General features: G+C 41.0%; 1 protein-coding gene across 1 annotated transcript in view; it reads left to right on the top strand.

The window, feature by feature from the left end:
• The window catches only part of RALGPS2 (Ral GEF with PH domain and SH3 binding motif 2), a 2,773,917-nt gene that overhangs the window by 1,391,603 nt on the left and 1,365,021 nt on the right, over positions 1 to 17,293 (top strand). Inside the window, exon 7 of the mRNA XM_044085226.1 lies at positions 4,448 to 4,537. Coding sequence (XP_043941161.1) covers positions 4,448 to 4,537 — 90 coding nt within the window. The remainder of the gene's footprint in view (positions 1 to 4,447; positions 4,538 to 17,293) is intronic.

Raw genomic sequence — 17,293 nt, 5'->3', positions numbered from 1 at the left:
TTACTGTATTGAGAATGTGTTGTTCAAAAGGGAGTTTATCAGTAGTAATTCCTAAATGTTTTGCAGATAGAACCTGTTCTATTTCTGCATTGTTATGCGAAAAAATCTTGAATTCTGCGGCTAGAAGTTTTGATGAAAATAGTAACAGTTTAGTTTTTTGGGGGTTCAACATTGAGCATCATTTAGCCAGGTTTCTATGGATGTAAATGCACCTTGGGTGAGCTTCTGGAGGTTAGCGAAATTGTTGGAGGATGAGATGATAGTTGAATCATCTGCATATTGAATTAGTATGCTTTGTTGGGGGGCTTTATTAAAATTATTAATGAATATGTTAGAGTAGTGGTCCTAAAATGGACCCTTGTGGGACTCCTGTGTTATTTGCCAGATACTCTGTTGGTTTTGGCATCTAATTGATTGTTGCCTATCATTTAGGCAGGAGGAAACCCAGGTTAATACATTTAGAGAGCATCCAAGTTTTTCTAAATATTGTAATAACTTAGGGTGTGATACTGTGTCAAAAGGCTTTGATAGGTCCAACAGGAGTACTGAAGTTGATAGGCCAGCATTAAGAGCGTTATTCACAGTATCAGTGAAGGAAAGTAAAGCTGTGGTTGTGCATGTCCAGGGCAGAATCCGTGTTGAGTGGAAGCAAGGAGGTTGTGGTTAATGAGGTGATTTAGTAGTTGGGATTGTATGCATTTTTCTAGGATTTTTGATAGCGGGAAGAGAATGGAGATTGGCCAGTAATTTGAGAGATTGTGTACATTGCCACCTTTCTGTAGTGGAGTTATAGTAGACTTTTTCCACAGTTGAGGGACATGAGAATCCGAGATTGAACAATTTATAAAAATGCTTACAGGGTAAGCTATAGCTTTGGCAGCAAGTTGTAAGTATTCATGTGGTAAGTTATCAGCAGAGTGAGAACAGGGCTTTAGTTTGGTTAGTAATTTTAGAATTAGGGATTTAGGGTACTGGTTGTACTGAGAAAGGAGGATTGGGTGGATTATTGTTAAAGGTAGATATGGGGTCTAGCTGTGTGGTATTTTGGGAGTTAGGGTTGCTTTTTGTAGATGAATCCTTGACTAGTTTTTGACCGTGTCAGTGAAATGGGTGTTAAATATTTGTGCTATCTGGTGAGAGTCTTTGTCAGGAAAGGGTGATAGATTTTGAATGTTATCAGGATTAAGTAGGGAAGATGCAGATTTCCAGAATTTTTTGGGATTATTACTTTGGGAGGATAGTTGTGAGGAGAAATTGGTTTTCTTATCAGTCATAAGTTTTTTGCAGTATTTCGAAGTTGTATATAATTTTGTTCATTTGCTTGAGTTCTACATTTTTACATATTTTCCAGGCTTTCTCTCTAGACAGGAGGGTTTGTTTAGTTTGTTTTTAGTTAGCCAGGGGACAAGGTTAGGTTTTGTTTATTTTGTACGAAGAGGTGCTAAGGTACTTAATGTGCTTAGAAAGACATTACTGAAGTAATCTACCGCATCATCCAGAGGCAGTGTTTCTATTGGTGTCCAGTTTTGAGCTTGTTAGGGTATTGATAAATATGTTTTGATCAAAGTTGTCAAGGTTCCTGGTAGAGTTGTGTGTGAGGTTTGAAGATTTGTATTTGGGTTCTATGAGTGTAAGTAGGTAGGTGATCACTTAGTATTTGGGAGGATGCCGGTGTTGGAGTAGTAGTGGGGGTGAGATACTAGAATCCAATCTAATGTAGATTCTGCTCGGGTATTTAAAGCACATGTAGGCTTTGTGATAAGTTGTGTGAAACTATGGAGGTTAATGCTGGTAACAGGAGCTTTGGAGGTTAGGTTTTGCCAATTAATGTTAGTGTCTCCAAGAATAATAGTTTCTTGGGAGATATTTTGGTTAATTCAACATAGGAAGTCTTCCAAATGGGGGGTGTTTTGACCTGGGGGAATGCAGATGACAGCAATACAGTTATTTATTAGGGTTTATATGAAGGGATGTTAAGATTTTTGTACTATTAAAAGTGGGGACAGGTTTCGGAGGAATTTTTATTGTTAAGGAGTCTCAATAAACTAAGGCTACACCTCCACCTTTTTTATGGGGTCTGCCATTACAGAGAATGTTGTAACCTGGTGGAAGGATTTCGGTGTCTGCCATATATGTTTTAAGCCAGGTTTCAGTTATTGCTACTATGTCTGGTGAATGGTGACAAAGCCAGGACTGGAATTCAGTAATTTTGTTGCGGAGGCTTTGTGCATTAATTGTTACAAAAATATAAGTCGTGGGGTTTAGAGGCATGATTGTTTTTTTGCAAGTTATTTGGCCGGGATTGGAGTGGACATTTCCACACTGAGTTAGTGCTAGGAGAAGATGATGTAGTGTATGTGGCTGGAGTGTTTTTAGCAAAAGTATATGTGGATAGCATTGTGTTAATTTCAGTTTAGTATTTGTCGTGGAAAGTTGTAGTTTGGCTAGATATAGGGTATTGCTTACTAATAGGGATGGGGTGAGATGTTGGAATTAACTATTTATGTTTTAAATGTATACCTAGTGTTGTGGATGGTTGAGGGGATAAGAAATTTTGCAGAAACTTGCACTGACGCCCACAATTTAGACAAATCAAGAAGTTGTTTTTAACTTGTTTGGTTGGCAGTGCCTTTTAAACTATTTTTGTATCAAACAAGACTAGTTCTGACCAGAGACAGAATAGTTGTGGCCATCATCATCATCACCCCCCTTTTTCCCATTTTTTATATGGGGTCGGGGTATCATGTTAACTGTTACCAACTTTCTCGATTCAATGCCACACTTCTGCCTTCTTCAACCCTCATGCCTGACTGTCACAGATCTTTCACACAGTCCATCCACCTCTTTGCTTTCTCTTACCTTCTTCCTGTCTATCCCAAATCTTCCTCACCAGCTTGTCTTCTGCTTTTCTACACATGTGCCCAAACCACCATTATCTGTTCTCTCTGATCTTTTCTGCAATTGGAGCTACTTTGTCTTCTGCTCGTGTCCTCATTTCTTCGTCTGCCCCACAGTGCATCCTACCACCTTTCTCAGGCACTTCATTTCCATCACCTTTAGCTTCAACCGTTCTGCCTTTACTGCCCAGTTTTTTTTGTACCATACAGTAGTACTGGTCACACCATTGTCTTGCACACCTTACTTTCAAGCTTCTTTGGCATTCTTCTATCATAGACTACACCTGATACTCTATGCCAGTTGGCTGCAGCCCCTCTGATTCTAGCTTTGACCTCTTCATTCAGACTATCCTTCTCCTCAACCAACCACCCCTCTCAGATACTTGAAGCTGTTTACCTGTTTCACTATCTTCCCTTCTATCTCTATTCTCAACAACTTCTGATTTCCCCAATTTGCTGCCATTACCACCGTCTTATCTGTGCTTAGTTTCATCCCATGTGCCTTCAGATTTGCATTCCATTCTCCTGTCCTTTGCTGAAGTTATAGCTCAGTCTCCCCCTGTACTGCCACATAGTCTGCATACAGCAGGTTTGTATCTCTCTCCCCTCCAACCTTGTTCACAATTAGTTGTGATGTTATTGTGAAATGGGCAGTTTGGGTGTTTTGTTATATACTTTAGGACTGTAAGAAGTTTCAATTCTAAAAAGGATATATAGTGGGTTTCTGACGAGGTTTGGCAGGTGAGATTTCACTTTGGCTTTCTCTTTTTAACCCCTCTTGGTCCAGAAGGGTAATTTCAAGTGGTTAGACTTACTAGATCTGTTTTTAGCTTCCAAAAAAGGCAGAAATCTAGGGATCTCCACACAGCTGATTTATCCATGATGTGAAATGTGGTTTAGAGATTCTTCTTGGGAAGACAGCAAAAGGTAAGTAAACTCTGTGAATTTATCAGTTGTGATTTCATCTACTCATTACAAGCAGAAATGTATTTTATTTAACTTTATGTAAAAATATTACATAGGAATGTTATAGTTACATTGCTACAGCACTTCCATAACTATTGTTTTAAACCCCCCCCCCCCCAGCAGCTGTTTGTTCATGTCTCCAGTTTTTAATATTGCTAGATATTCGTCTCTTCCTTTTGTGGAATGTTTGTGTTTTCTTCTTGTGTACGTAGTTGAAACGAGAGGTTTTTGTGTCATGATAGGGGTGATTTACTGCTAATGTAAAATTACATTTGGATAATAGAACCTTACTGTGATACTGACACTTTGGTTTTGAAAAAAAAACTTACAGTAACATCTTTGTGAGCTGTTTGCATCCTTTACTGTGTACAGATGCATCATTTTATTATTGCATTTCCTGTTGGCTTTGCTTTTGCAGTCACTGATGCATATTTTTTTCAAGAAACATTTCTAAGATTGCACTATTCGGCTGATAGTCTGATTTAGACCAGGCACTTTGTTTACTAACAGTTGTTTCACTTATGCTGTACAGAACGGTACATTGGTGAATGATCCAAGTCTGAATGTGACTTTGTTTTTTGTAGGTCAGCTTTTGGGTTGTCCGTGAGATCCTTCATGCACAGACACTAAAAATAAGAGCTGAAGTTTTAAGTCATTACATCAAGACTGCTAAGGTAAGGTTTTCATTTAAGAACCTCTGTAAATGATAAAACATTGAAACCCTTAGTGTTTTTTTTTAAATTACAACCATTTTTTTCATGTTTTACTTTGCTAAAAAATGTGTTGAACTCTGCAGCTTGATCTCATCAGGTTAGGTGCTTGGGGGTGGCTACCTGACATTACAGGTCTGCAGTTATGAATAATGAGATTTGATATTAGCATTAAAAGCTTAACAGCAAATTTTATGATTTGCTGGTTAAAAATGTTTTTGCAAGGGGGGTGGGGGGATGAAGAACCCTTGCTTGGGTAGCTTTGCCAACAAAGTATATATTCTAGCACTGATTAGGAGGGGGGGGGGGGTGCTTAGTTTTATAGTCTGAGGTTGAAGATCCACCTTTAGTTTAACAGAACAGTGTTGAAAGTTAGTCTTTCCAGATTACTCTTGTCACAACTCCACTTACGCTAATAGTGTGTTCCATGTTACGTATCCTTTGCAGAATGTCGCATCTCCAGTAGAGACCGCTCTTCTTGCCCAAATCAGACATTTGAGAAAAGGTGATTTCAGTGTTTGGTTGTGTCCTGTTAAGTCTCCCATCATTTTTCTTTTATTATCAGTTTAATAATAGAATATTAAATGTTGGTCTCTGTAGTTGATTTTTTGCCACAGTCAAGTTCCATTCCAGTAGTGATACCTTGTTGACAGTGTGTGTATTTATTTTTATCTTTGAACAGTGTTAGTTAATTTTGCATTACAATAAAATATAATTTACCAGATGGGCTTTTACCCCGTGTCGTATCTCCAGTCAGCAACGTAGAGTTTGCTATTGCAGAGTAAAACTGATTTCCATAGAATAGCATTACACTAAGTGTATACTTCATTTTATAAAATGTGAATGAGAGTCATATCTATACTCAGTGATGCTGAGTTTGATATTTTGGAGTAACACTAATTACTACAGAGTAGTGCAGTATTAACATGCTCGCTTCATTTTATAAAACAGATGGGCGCATCACATCTGCAGCCAGTGAAGTAGAATTTGCTATTTCAGAATAACACTAATTACCACAGAATAGTATAGTATTAACAGTACATACTTCGTTTTATAAAACACAGAGGAGTGTGTCACACTTTCTGTCATAGGAGGACAGTTTGACCAGTAAGCACAGCACTTGTTACTTCAGAGCCATCCTTATTACAGAGGGCAGGGAGAAGTGCTCCAGGCACCAAAATCCTTTGTACCTCTCCTCACAGTTCACAGAGGTACTGCACTGTCATACTAGCCACCCCTTCCCCTTAAAATTGTAGTTTTTTAATTTTGAACGTTGTTGTTGTGGCAGTTGGCTGTGGTGCAGCGGTAGCATTGTTGCCTCACAGCAAGAGGTTCTCCCGTTTGATTCTCGGCTGGAGTGCGGGGAGTGCCTTCTGTGTGGAATCTGCATGTCCTCCCCGCGGTTGGGTGGGCGTTTGAAAGACATGCAATAATGGGCGTGCTTTCGTTGAAGGTTGAAAGTCGAGCTGGCACCTCAGTGTTCATCAAAATTTACTGCCAATCATTAGCGGACCGGAGTTCCTCTGTGGCAACCCCTAACCGGGAAAAGCCGAAAGACAACAAGTTGTCGTGGCAGTTGGAGTTATAGTGGGGAGCAGTCTTAGGAAAGGGAGAGCAAGTGAGAGATGTTTGGTGGCTCTAGAGTGGACAGACCATGTCGTGCTAAATACAGTTAACACTGGAGTTTCAGCCTGCCCTTCACCATCACCTAATGTGCTGGAGATTGGTGTGCTAGTGCCCTCAATGTTAACTTTGCTGACAGTGCCACTGCCATTCGACTGTACCATGTGCATGGTGCTGTGTATCATCAGCCACAAGTGGTGCCCTCAGTGTTAACTGTACTAAGTGCCACTGTCATTGGACTGTACCATGTGCATGGAGCTATATCATCAGCCGCAGGCGACCTGCTGATGTAAGGCAGGTATCAGTGTTGTGTTTAACTCTACAGTATTGGAATCTGTGAATGCATAATGATAACATGCCTGAGGCATACCAATTTTGTATAGCTTATAGGCATTAAAAAAAAAGTAATATCCGTGGTATCCCAAACAACCCACCAAACAAGTGTAGTGGGTCCAAAAACCTGGATTGCATAGACATGGGTGATCTTGAAGGAGACATCCCGAATATTCTGGAGAAACATGAACTCATGTGGCAATTAAAGCTGAACTCTTTTAGGAAGCCTGGACTAAACTACTACTGTTCAATTAAAAGTGCACTGGGACTTAAAAAATTGCCACATTGTTTACATGACAAATTTTATTTTATTTTATTATACCATCTGGTTTTAAATGCCATTTTAAAAAAGTTGTAATTTAAGTGTATATTTTGTTTCCATCATCATACATTTTTTCTTATTTTTTTCTTTCTGGTTCTCTTTTTTCTACTTTATTCAAAATGATGTGTAATAACAATACTAACTAATTATACAATTATATATATTTTTATAGATCGTTTTTAGGGGTCTTCTACACAGACCTAAAGACGTCTAGAAGGACGAACGCGATCTTTGTTAACAGTAGATTATGAAAATAGAATATGCTTTTTACAACTGATTTTTACATGCAAAGTATATACACACACACACACACACACACATATATATATATATATATATATATATATATATATATAAAACATTTTTTGATTGCCAAATGTGGACTAAAGTTGATATATTTCCAGCCATGTAGTATATTTTGTTGGATAACATCACAGACTTAATAATCTGGTTAAATAAGAGGTACCACATTGTCATAAATTTTATTTAAAGTACATAAGGTTTTTTTATGACTGCTACTAAGTAGGGCAGCACCAGGTCAAATTATTACTCTATTTTTGTTTTACTTGGATCACTTGTCTGTGTACTTAAAGGATTTTTGACTGGAAACAGACTGCCTGCCTTGCTTGGATTACTTTCAAATACTTAGTAATTCTGTACAATTGTATATTTTTTATTATTTTTTTTTTTTTTTACTTAAGACGAGTTTAAGTTTGCTATTTCTGCTACTTTTGTCTGATCTGATTAATATACAGTGATAAACTAGAGATATATGGACTGAAAATCTTCCACACACACAAGTTTCTTACACTGTTTTGTTTTTGGACCCACTACACTTGTTTAGTAGGTTGTTTTCAGACTTCGGGGATACCATGGAGATTACTTTTTTTTTTTTTGTTGGTACTTTGGTCTCTGAGACCAAGGTTTTTGTTCCGTCAAAGGATCCCTGAATTGGTGAGGAATTCCAGCATTTTAAAACATGGATAACAGGCTAAAAGATTTACTAACTGTACCTATCTGGAATGATACAGAAGTAGATTAGATACAAACAGATACAGAAAATGGACAGAGAAGAATGGGCCCAGAAAATATGAATTCAGAGACTTTTTCTAAACTAGCAGAGCAACTGAAACGCATGCAGGGTACTCTACTGGGAACACATTTATTTACAACAAAGCATAGATAAAAATAGACTACGCAGAGGACTTTGAACAAAAGACCAATGTGGAAAAGTATGGATGATTCACTTTCTAAGGAATGGGAAGATATTTTAGAAGATGCCAGTTACATACTTATTCATCTGCTAGTAAGGAACAACCTTAGTGTGCAAGAAGCTACAAAGGCTGACCTCACATCTTTAAAAACAGCATTGGAAAATGAGAACCACAATGACCTAGATGCTAAATTTGAGTTGCTGAAAGAGTGAAAGGATATTGAGCAGTCCGTCAAAGAAAGAAAGATTAATAAAATGAAACGAGATCAACTGGGCAAAGATGATCCTGGGAGACTTACTAGGAGGTACAATAACAGGAGAACCAACAACAGACAAGGCTTTAGTTATAACGGGGGATATAAGGGAAATTATAACCATGCCAGCAGACCTAAACAGGATTTTCTCAGGGGACATCCTCACAAAACCAGACTGGCACACAGTACAGGACCATCAGGAGGTTGCCCCCCCCCCCCCAACATCTCATTCCCCACCATCCCAATCCCCTCTGGCTCTCAACACTCCGCAGAAGCCTTTGACATCACAGAAGGATTGGGACAGGGACATAATCCACAGACAACCAGAACCGACAGACTTCTACAGGACAATTTATAGGACAACTCAGACCACAGACAATCTAGCTACCAGGAGGAGCAGCACCTACACAGAGACCAGTTTCTTCAGGAGGACCAATATCAGCAACACAGACATCAACCACCACACCAATACCAAAGCCAGCACCAGTACCAGAACAAGAATGACGACCACCACCAGAGCCCCAGAGCTTGTCCGTCTTACCAGGTTCCCCCCTACCACAACGAGGAATACTACTACAACCCCTGAGATTCCAGAAAGCAGAGGAGGAATTCCAGAGGTCTCATACTCTATCCATGAACCCCCAGGGAGACAGGAGAACCAAATAGTTGACAGGGGTGAGGGAAATACAATACCTGGGCAATCCCGACTGGAACCCAGGTTCCAGGCTCAGACGGAGGAACCAGCCACAATAACCAGTACAATAACAACAACAGGTGCTCCACTTAGCTGGAACACTGTTAAAGCACTGACTGAAGATGAAAAGTGTGTTGTCCAAAAGACTTACTTTTGTACTAAGCTGCAGGAGTGAGGTTGCTCAGGTACAAAATGTTTGTGAGGAAGCTCAACTTAAGGGTACAGTTTCATGGCAAAAGTAATGACATTGAAAATAAATCTGTTGTTGAAACTATAAAAAGGCCTAGCAGCTATTGTCCACCACTACATCAAACAACCACTTTCAAAGTGAAATGCAAGATGGATATCAGGACACTCCTTAAAAAACCTCCTAAGCAAAAAACTTTATAACTTAACACAGGGAGAAAGAAAAGCATTGCTTGAGCTAGGCAATGATAAATCCAGGTGTGTAATGAAGGCAGACAAGGGAGGAGGTATACTTGTGACTGATACCACTAGCTACAACCAAAAGATAGAGAACATGCTGGAGGATAAATTTTATGAGTTATTTACCATGGATGACATAAAAAGAGCATATGCTTTATGAAACACTAATCTCACCACATTATAGGAAGAAAAACTTAGTACTGAAAATCTTTATAATTATTTATGGAGCCCATGTCCACGTTTACCTTACTTTTTTGGAATACCAAAACCACACACAAGAACAGAGAAGACCCACCTTATAGACCAGTGGTAGCAAGTGGAGGTTCCCTTACTGAAGCCACAGCCATTTACCTTGAGTACTTGCTGAAACCTTTAGCAGAAAAGTCATACATACGAGATTCAATGGATTTTTTGAGGAAAATAAAAAAAATTACAGTGGAAGCTGACGGTATTTATTTACTATTGATGTGGAATGCTTGTACACAGTGCTCCCTCACAATTACTGTTTAACAGCAGCTATGGAGTCTTTTAAGAAACCTAATCAAGGTACACAGGCGCAACTGCAGAAGTTAAGCAAGCTCTTTAATCTTGTACTGGACTTCAATTTCTTTACTTTCAATGGTAAACACTACAAACAAAAAACTGATATAGCAATGGGGGCTGCCATGGCTTCCAGCATAGCTAACCTAGCCCTGGGCAAGTGGGAGGAGGACTTTGTTTTAAACAACACAGACTACATGCAGCATATCACATGCTATTTACGTTTCATTGATGATGATGTCTTTATTGTGTGGGAAGGTGACACCTTGCAGCTTGGAGATTTTATCACTTACCTCAATCAAATAACCCCCTTCCTGAAGTTTACCTCTTCCCATAGCTGTACTTCAATCACTTTCTTAGATATGCAGATTTCCAAGGACACCAACAATAACAGAATCACCACTGATCTATTCAGACAACCAACGAGGGTTAACGTATTACTCCACAGTAACAGTCTACATCCTACAAAAAACAAGTATAATGTAGTGAAGTCCCAAGGCTATAGATTAGCTAGAAATACCACAGAGATGGAACCATTTTTGAGAAACCTGAACAACATATAGAATGGTTTTCTAGTGAAGAGGCTATGAAAGTCAGATGTTAAAAAAACATCCTGGAGCCCATTATAGAACTGAAAAGGACTGAAGCACCTTCACTCAACGTCCCCAGTAGGAGAATGTTAAGAAATTCTACAGAGGATAGCAAATGCAAAAATAGCTGCATCCTGACATACACTTTGGATTATCGCAGTATCAAAAATATTATTGAAGAAAACTGCGCCATTGTTACAGGAAACCCTTTTCTGATTAACATCTTAGGTGAAGCCCCATGCTTTGTTTATAGGAAGGCCAGTAACATTAGAAGTTTTGTTGAATTTAAACCTAGACCATATGAGAGAAACACTAAAAGATGTGAAGGTAATTGTACAGTTTGTATATTTATACAGCAAGGTGATAGTTTTTATTGCCCTTATTTAAACAAAATCATTAAGACCAGTTCAGGGGGTGACTGTAACACTACAAAAGTAATTTACACAGCACAGTGCAATGAATATGATGCATTGTATGTGGGCAAGACTGTAAATAAACTCAAGCGTAGTATTTCATGTCATCTGTCAGAAATCTGCTCTGGATGTAAAAATAATGCACTAGCCAAACACCTTTCTCTTCATAAAAGATGCACAGGTTTTAAGTTCCAGATCCTGGATCGCATAGACATGGGTGATCTTGAAGGAGACATCCCGAATATTCTGGAGAAACATGAACTCCTGTGGCAATTAAAGCTGAACTGTGTTAGGAATCCTGGACTAAACTACTACTGTTAAATTAAAAGCGCACTGGGACTTAGAAAATTACCACATTGTTTACATGACTAATTTTATTTTATTTTATTCTACCAGTTGGTTTTAAATACCATTTTAAATCTGTTGTAATTCATGTATATTTTGTTTCCATCATCATACATTTTTTTCTTTTTCTGGTTCTCTTTTTTTTCCACTTTATTCAAAATGATGTGTAATAACAGTAGTTATACAATTATAGATATTTATATAATTAGCTTTTAGGGTCCTTGTACACAGACCTGCGGAAGTCTATAAGGACGAAAGCGATCTTTGTTAAAAATAGATTATGAAAATAGAGTATGATTTTTACAATTGATTTTTTACATGCAAAGTGTATATGTATACATTTATATATATTTTTTGATTGCCAAATGGACTAAGGTTGATATATTTCCAGCCATGTAGTATATTGTCTTGGATAAAATCACAGACTTAATAATCTGGTTAAATAAGAGGTACCACATCATTATAAATTTTATTTAAAGGACATAAGGGGTTATATTATTATGACAGCTACTAGGTAGGGCAGTACCAGCTCGAATGTCATACTAATGGGTGAAGGGATGTGAATTTAAATTTAACATGGGTACCAATAACACTTTGTTTTACAGTACAATAAACCACTCCCATGCTTGATAAAAAGTATATATATATATATATATTTAGAAAGCTTGTGAGGAAATTATTACTCTATTTTTGTTTTACTTGGATCGCTTGTCTGTGTACTTAATAAAGGATTTTCGACTGGAAACGGACTGCCTGCCTTGCTTGGATTACTTTCAAATACTTAGTAATTCTATACAATTATATATATATATATATATATATATATATATATATATATATATATATATATATATATTTCTTTTTACTTAAGACGAGTTTAAGTTCGCTACTTCTACTACTTTTGTCTGATCTGATTAATATACAGTGATTAACTAGAGATATATGGACTGAAAATCTTCTACACAGAGAAGTTTCTTGCACTGTTTTGCTTAAAAGCATGTACATACCTTGTGGTGCTAGTTGCGGTTGCAGCCCCATTGTACCCGTAGAACAGATCTGCATGTGTGTGTGTTCTGATGAATAACTCATTCACATATGTGGGTCTGTGTGCAGCAGTGCTGTAACATGTTGGGATTAATTCAGTTAATTTCGTGTGGACTGTTGGATAGTTGTCACCAGCTCATCGGATACATCCAAGCCACTAACTGGTAATGAGGGCTCTGTCACCTGTGTGGGGTTGCCAGACACTCCAAGTCTGTGAAACACGTTTGTTGTCCACCTACTGTGTTGGATCTTTTCCTGGTGGTATCATGTGCCTTAGTCTTGGCATGCAGTATTGTATCAGTGACTGTGCTGTATATCTGTACTATTGAGCTTCCCTACTGTAACACTGAAGGAGTAAGCCTCACCACCTGAACTTGTATGGATCATCTCTGGGATCGCCATACATTGAAGAAATAGGAATATTCTGATTAGTGACAATTTTAGACTTATGCAAGTCCAGATTTTCAGTCATCCGTTCACCGCATTTTGAGATTCGTAAGCCCAAGTCCCAGCTTTCTAAACAGTTAACTATGCTACTCTCCTGTTACATTTCCTTTCTATGGGTTTGTGCCATACTGCTCTCCTGTTATGGTTGCTTTCTGTGGGTTTGTGCCGTACAGCTCTCTTGTTATAGTTGCTTTGTATGGGTTTGTGCCATACAGCTGTCCTGTTATGGTTGCTTACTGTGGGTTTGTGCCATGCAACTCTCCTGTTATGGTTGCTTTGTATTGGTTTGTGCTGTTCTGCTTTCCTATTATGTTTGCTTACTATGGGTTTGTGCCATACTAGTCTCATAGGTAGGTACTAGGCTATCTGCCCGAAGTCATTTATAAGCCTAGCCAAAATGTGTTGGCTTTCGCCGTCCCCTTAGATTAATTCCCTGGGCCTCTGTCCAGCAGAGCCACTGAAGTGATCCCAGGGTAAGCTTTCTGTTTCCCATCTACTTATCAAGGTTTCTCTTGAAGAGGGTTAGCGAGAAGCTCTGCCTAATGTAGATTGAAATCTTGTTCCAAAGCATGGGAAGTCTCTGGGACAGGAATCTATCCCTCCAGCATGTCCTATTTATTGTTGTGGAGAGGTTTAGATCCCTAGAGCTTGTGGCTCGAGGGTATATGGTTTTCTTTAGGTGGAGCATGTCCATCAATTCTGGGTAGGACATGGCCTTGTATGTCAGGCAGAGATCATCTCTGAGTAGGTGGTATGCAACCGAGTACAGCTGGAGTTTCTTCAGTCTAGCTGCATAGGGCATCTATTTGAGGCCAGTGATCTTCCTGGTGAGGTACTTCTGTGGTCTTTCCAGCTGTTGCAGCTGTCTTCTAAGGTGCATCCCAAATGGGGTGTTGTACTCTGTGATGGGTCTGATGAGTAGAGGGTCACAATCACCTCTTTTTATCTGGATGCAAATCCTTTTGTGATTAAGTGGGCCACATAGAAGGATTTTCTAACCACTTTGGCAATGTGATTATCAAAGGTGAGATTACTATCTACTTGGGTCCCCAGATCCCTGATTACATTTTCTGTATTTAGGGTACTATCACGTATGTGGTAGCTCACGGGTACTTCGTTTTTTCCAAAGTGGATGACTATGCACTTTTTGGCATTTAGCTTGAGGCCATGATTTTGACACCAGGTATCCGTCTCAGTGAGACCCTTTTGGTGGATGTCTGTGTCACAGAGAGTCAGTTATAGCCCCTAGTTTGCAGTCATCTGCGAACTTGGTCAGCCATAGTCCTCCTGTGCTTGCCTGTACCTCTGAGAAGTGTATGCCGCATAGGAGGGGTTCTAGGACTGAGCCCTGGGGAACGCCACTTGTAACTGGTTTAGAGTCGGACCTAGCTCCCGCAACTTTCACCATGTGGGCTCTGTCCTTGAGCCAGTTGACAACCCATCTTGTGATGTGGGGGTTTATGTTCAGGCTGGTGAGCTTGTCTATAATACCAGAATAGGGAATGGTGTTGAAGGCCTTTGCGAGGTCTAGATAGGCTGTATTGCACCACCTTTCCCTCGTCTATAGCCTTGGTAACGGTCTCAAAGAAGTCCACCAGGTTTAAGAGGCATGATCTGCCCTTAAAGCCGAACTGGGTAGGGTCCAGTGTTTGGAGGTTCCCAATGTCTCTCTTAACGAGTTCCATGATGATGCGCTCCATAGTCTTGCAGACCAATGTAGTCAGGCTTGTAGCGCGATAGTTCCCGGTGTCTTGTTATGGTTGCTTACTATGGCTTTGTGCCATACTGCTCTCCTGTTATGGTTGCTTACTATGGGTTTGTGCCATACTGCCCTCCCGTGATGGTTGCTTACTATAGGTTTGTGCCATACCACTCTCCTGTTATGGTTGCTTACTATGGTTGCTTACTATGGGTTTGTGCCATACTGCTTTCCTGTTATGGTTGCTTACTATATGCTTGTGCTATACTGCTCTCCTGTTATGGTTGCTTACTATGAGTTTGTGATGTACTGCTCTCCTGTTATGGTTGCTTACTATGGGTTTGTGCCATATTACTCTCTCTTGTTATGGTTGCTTACTATGGGTTTGTGCCATATTGCTCTCTCCTGTTATGGTTGCTTACTGTGGGTTTGTGCCGTACTGCTCTCCTGTTATGGTTGCTTACTATGTGTTTGTGCTGTACTCCTCTCCTATTATGGTTGCTTACTATAGGTTTGTGCCATACTGCTCTCCTGTTATGGTTGCTTACTATGGGTTTGTGCCATATTGCTCTCTCCTGCTATGATTGCTTACTGTGGGTTTGTGATGTACTCCTCTCCTGTTATGGTTGCTTACTATGGGTTTGTGCTCTACTCCTCTCCTGTTATGGTTGCTTACTATGGGTTTGTGCTGTACTGCTCTCCTGTTATGGTTGCTTTCTATGGGTTTGTGCTGTACTCCTCTCCTCTATGGTTGCTTAACTTGAGATGTTATGTGATCCTATCTCGCCTACATTCTGACTGATGGGTTTGGAGCCGATCCCTCGGCTCCGACTCGGCACGCTTATGCCAAAGAGCGAAGTCTCTTATTGGCTGAGCTTACTATATCCCAGGATGCACCACTACCATTCCCCCAGATCTCGTTTGCCGCTAACTAGCAAAGACGTGGTCTCGAGCTGGCTGAGCTAAGTAGTGTTTTTCACTAACTTTTTCTGTCAGAAAATTTCTATTTCTATAACAAAAAGCTGTTTTAACGGCTATACCGTACTTTTTGTGTGTGATTGGGTATTTTTGTGGAAAATTTGTGTGTGATTGTGTGTTTGTTCTGACTAGAGGCCCCCCTTGAACTGAAGGGCCTTTCCCTGTCAGTAAATTTAATTTCAAATCCTTAGGGATTCTAGGATCCCCTTTAGTTATTTTCTGTAGTTGTCGGACTGTCAACCTTAATCGGCAACCGTGAGCTAATCATTGTAGTGACAGTCAATTTATAAACAGTGTGTTTTTTTCTGTGTTACTGAATTTGTTGCTATAATGTCTCAGGCTCCTAGGCCTTCGGGCTTTAAGAAGTGCACTAAGTGCAACTTTAAAATGTCAATCACAGATGACCACTCTCTCTGTGTTTATTGTTTGGGCGCTAAACATTTGCAGGAGTCCTGCAGCGTGTGTCACGCGTTTTCCTCGAGGGTCCTCCAAGAGAGGAAAAATAAACTTATTTTGAAAGGCCTTATAAAACCCTCTTTTGAAGAAGCATTAGCGTCCTCTCCTTCTCCTGCTAAAAGAAAGGGCGCCTGCTCCGACCAGTCCGTCGGACCCGACCGCCAAAAGACATAGGCAGGCTTCTCCTTCGGCTCCACGGACTTGGAGCCGAGGGCGAACGGTCTGCCTCGATGCCTCCAGTCTCGACTCCTCTGGGTTCGGAGCCGACGGCTGGGGCATCGAGAGGCGGGTCACCTTCATCGGCTCCCCTGATCTCGGAGCTGATGAAGGTTGTCCGCTCAGACACTTCCTCCTCGGCGCAAGTCCTCTTCGCACCGATGGAAATGGTTTGTGCTCCTTCGGCGCCGATAGTTATCGAGTCGCCGAGCGGTCCCCTAGTCCCTTGGAGCCGTTGGAGAGACCTACTCGAACCCGTTCGGTCTCCTCCAGGTCATCGAGGATGTCAGATTCGGACATAGGGTGCTCCAAAGACTGTTCCAGTCCCCAGTCTTTCAAAAATTTGTTTCGGCTCCAACCAAATTGGCTTCGGAGCCGATAGCCCACTCCATTGCCATTCCTCCTCCGACCGCTTCGGCTCCGTCGGAGCAGGTGCTGATGGAGCCAGTGGAGATCCTAGGGTCGGCTCCGACCCTTACTCCAACCCCGGCCTTCGGGTCCGAGTTTAGCACACGGACTTCTTCAGCCGGACCCGGGGGTGACGTTTCGGGACCTATGCTGTCGGTTCCGAGCCTCCCTGTCGGTGCTTCGGCCGCGGGACTTCCGTCTGCTATCATGGCTCCGGGGACCGGACACTCCCAGGATTCTGGGGGTCCGGCTTTCAGAGCTATGAGGAGTGCCTTGGCCAAGTCTTCTTCGGCCATCTCTACGGCTTTACCGGCACCTTCCCTGGGCATGGAGACTGGGTCTTTGGCAGTTCCCCTGTCTCTAGGCAGCGGAGCCCCGGGGCCTGAGGTTACTCCCACTGGGGGTTCCCCTCCTCCTGAGGGTTCTTCGGAGTTGTCTTCGAAGAGCCCCCAAGGAAGAGATCGTGCAAGAGGAAGCACGTGGACTCCCCCGACGAGTCTCTTAAATCGGACACTGATCTTGATGATGCGGAGGGGTCCCCAAAGTCGTCCTCGGATGATGTCTCATTTGCAGACATTCTAGAAATCCTTAAGCAACGAGGCGGCTGGAATTCCAAACCCCCCTCCGTTGATGAGTCAGTGTTTCTCAAGGCCTTCGGGGCTCAGCCCTCCGCCTCCTGGGTGTCTCCGCCCTTCGACGAGCTCCTGGATTTGGTTTGT

This window comes from Protopterus annectens, chromosome 10.part0, assembly GCF_019279795.1.
Source record: "Protopterus annectens isolate FY-2018-M chromosome 10.part0, PAN1.0, whole genome shotgun sequence".
Classification (NCBI taxonomy): domain Eukaryota; kingdom Metazoa; phylum Chordata; order Ceratodontiformes; family Protopteridae; genus Protopterus; species Protopterus annectens.
This window is presented reverse-complemented; position numbering and strand designations above follow the sequence as displayed.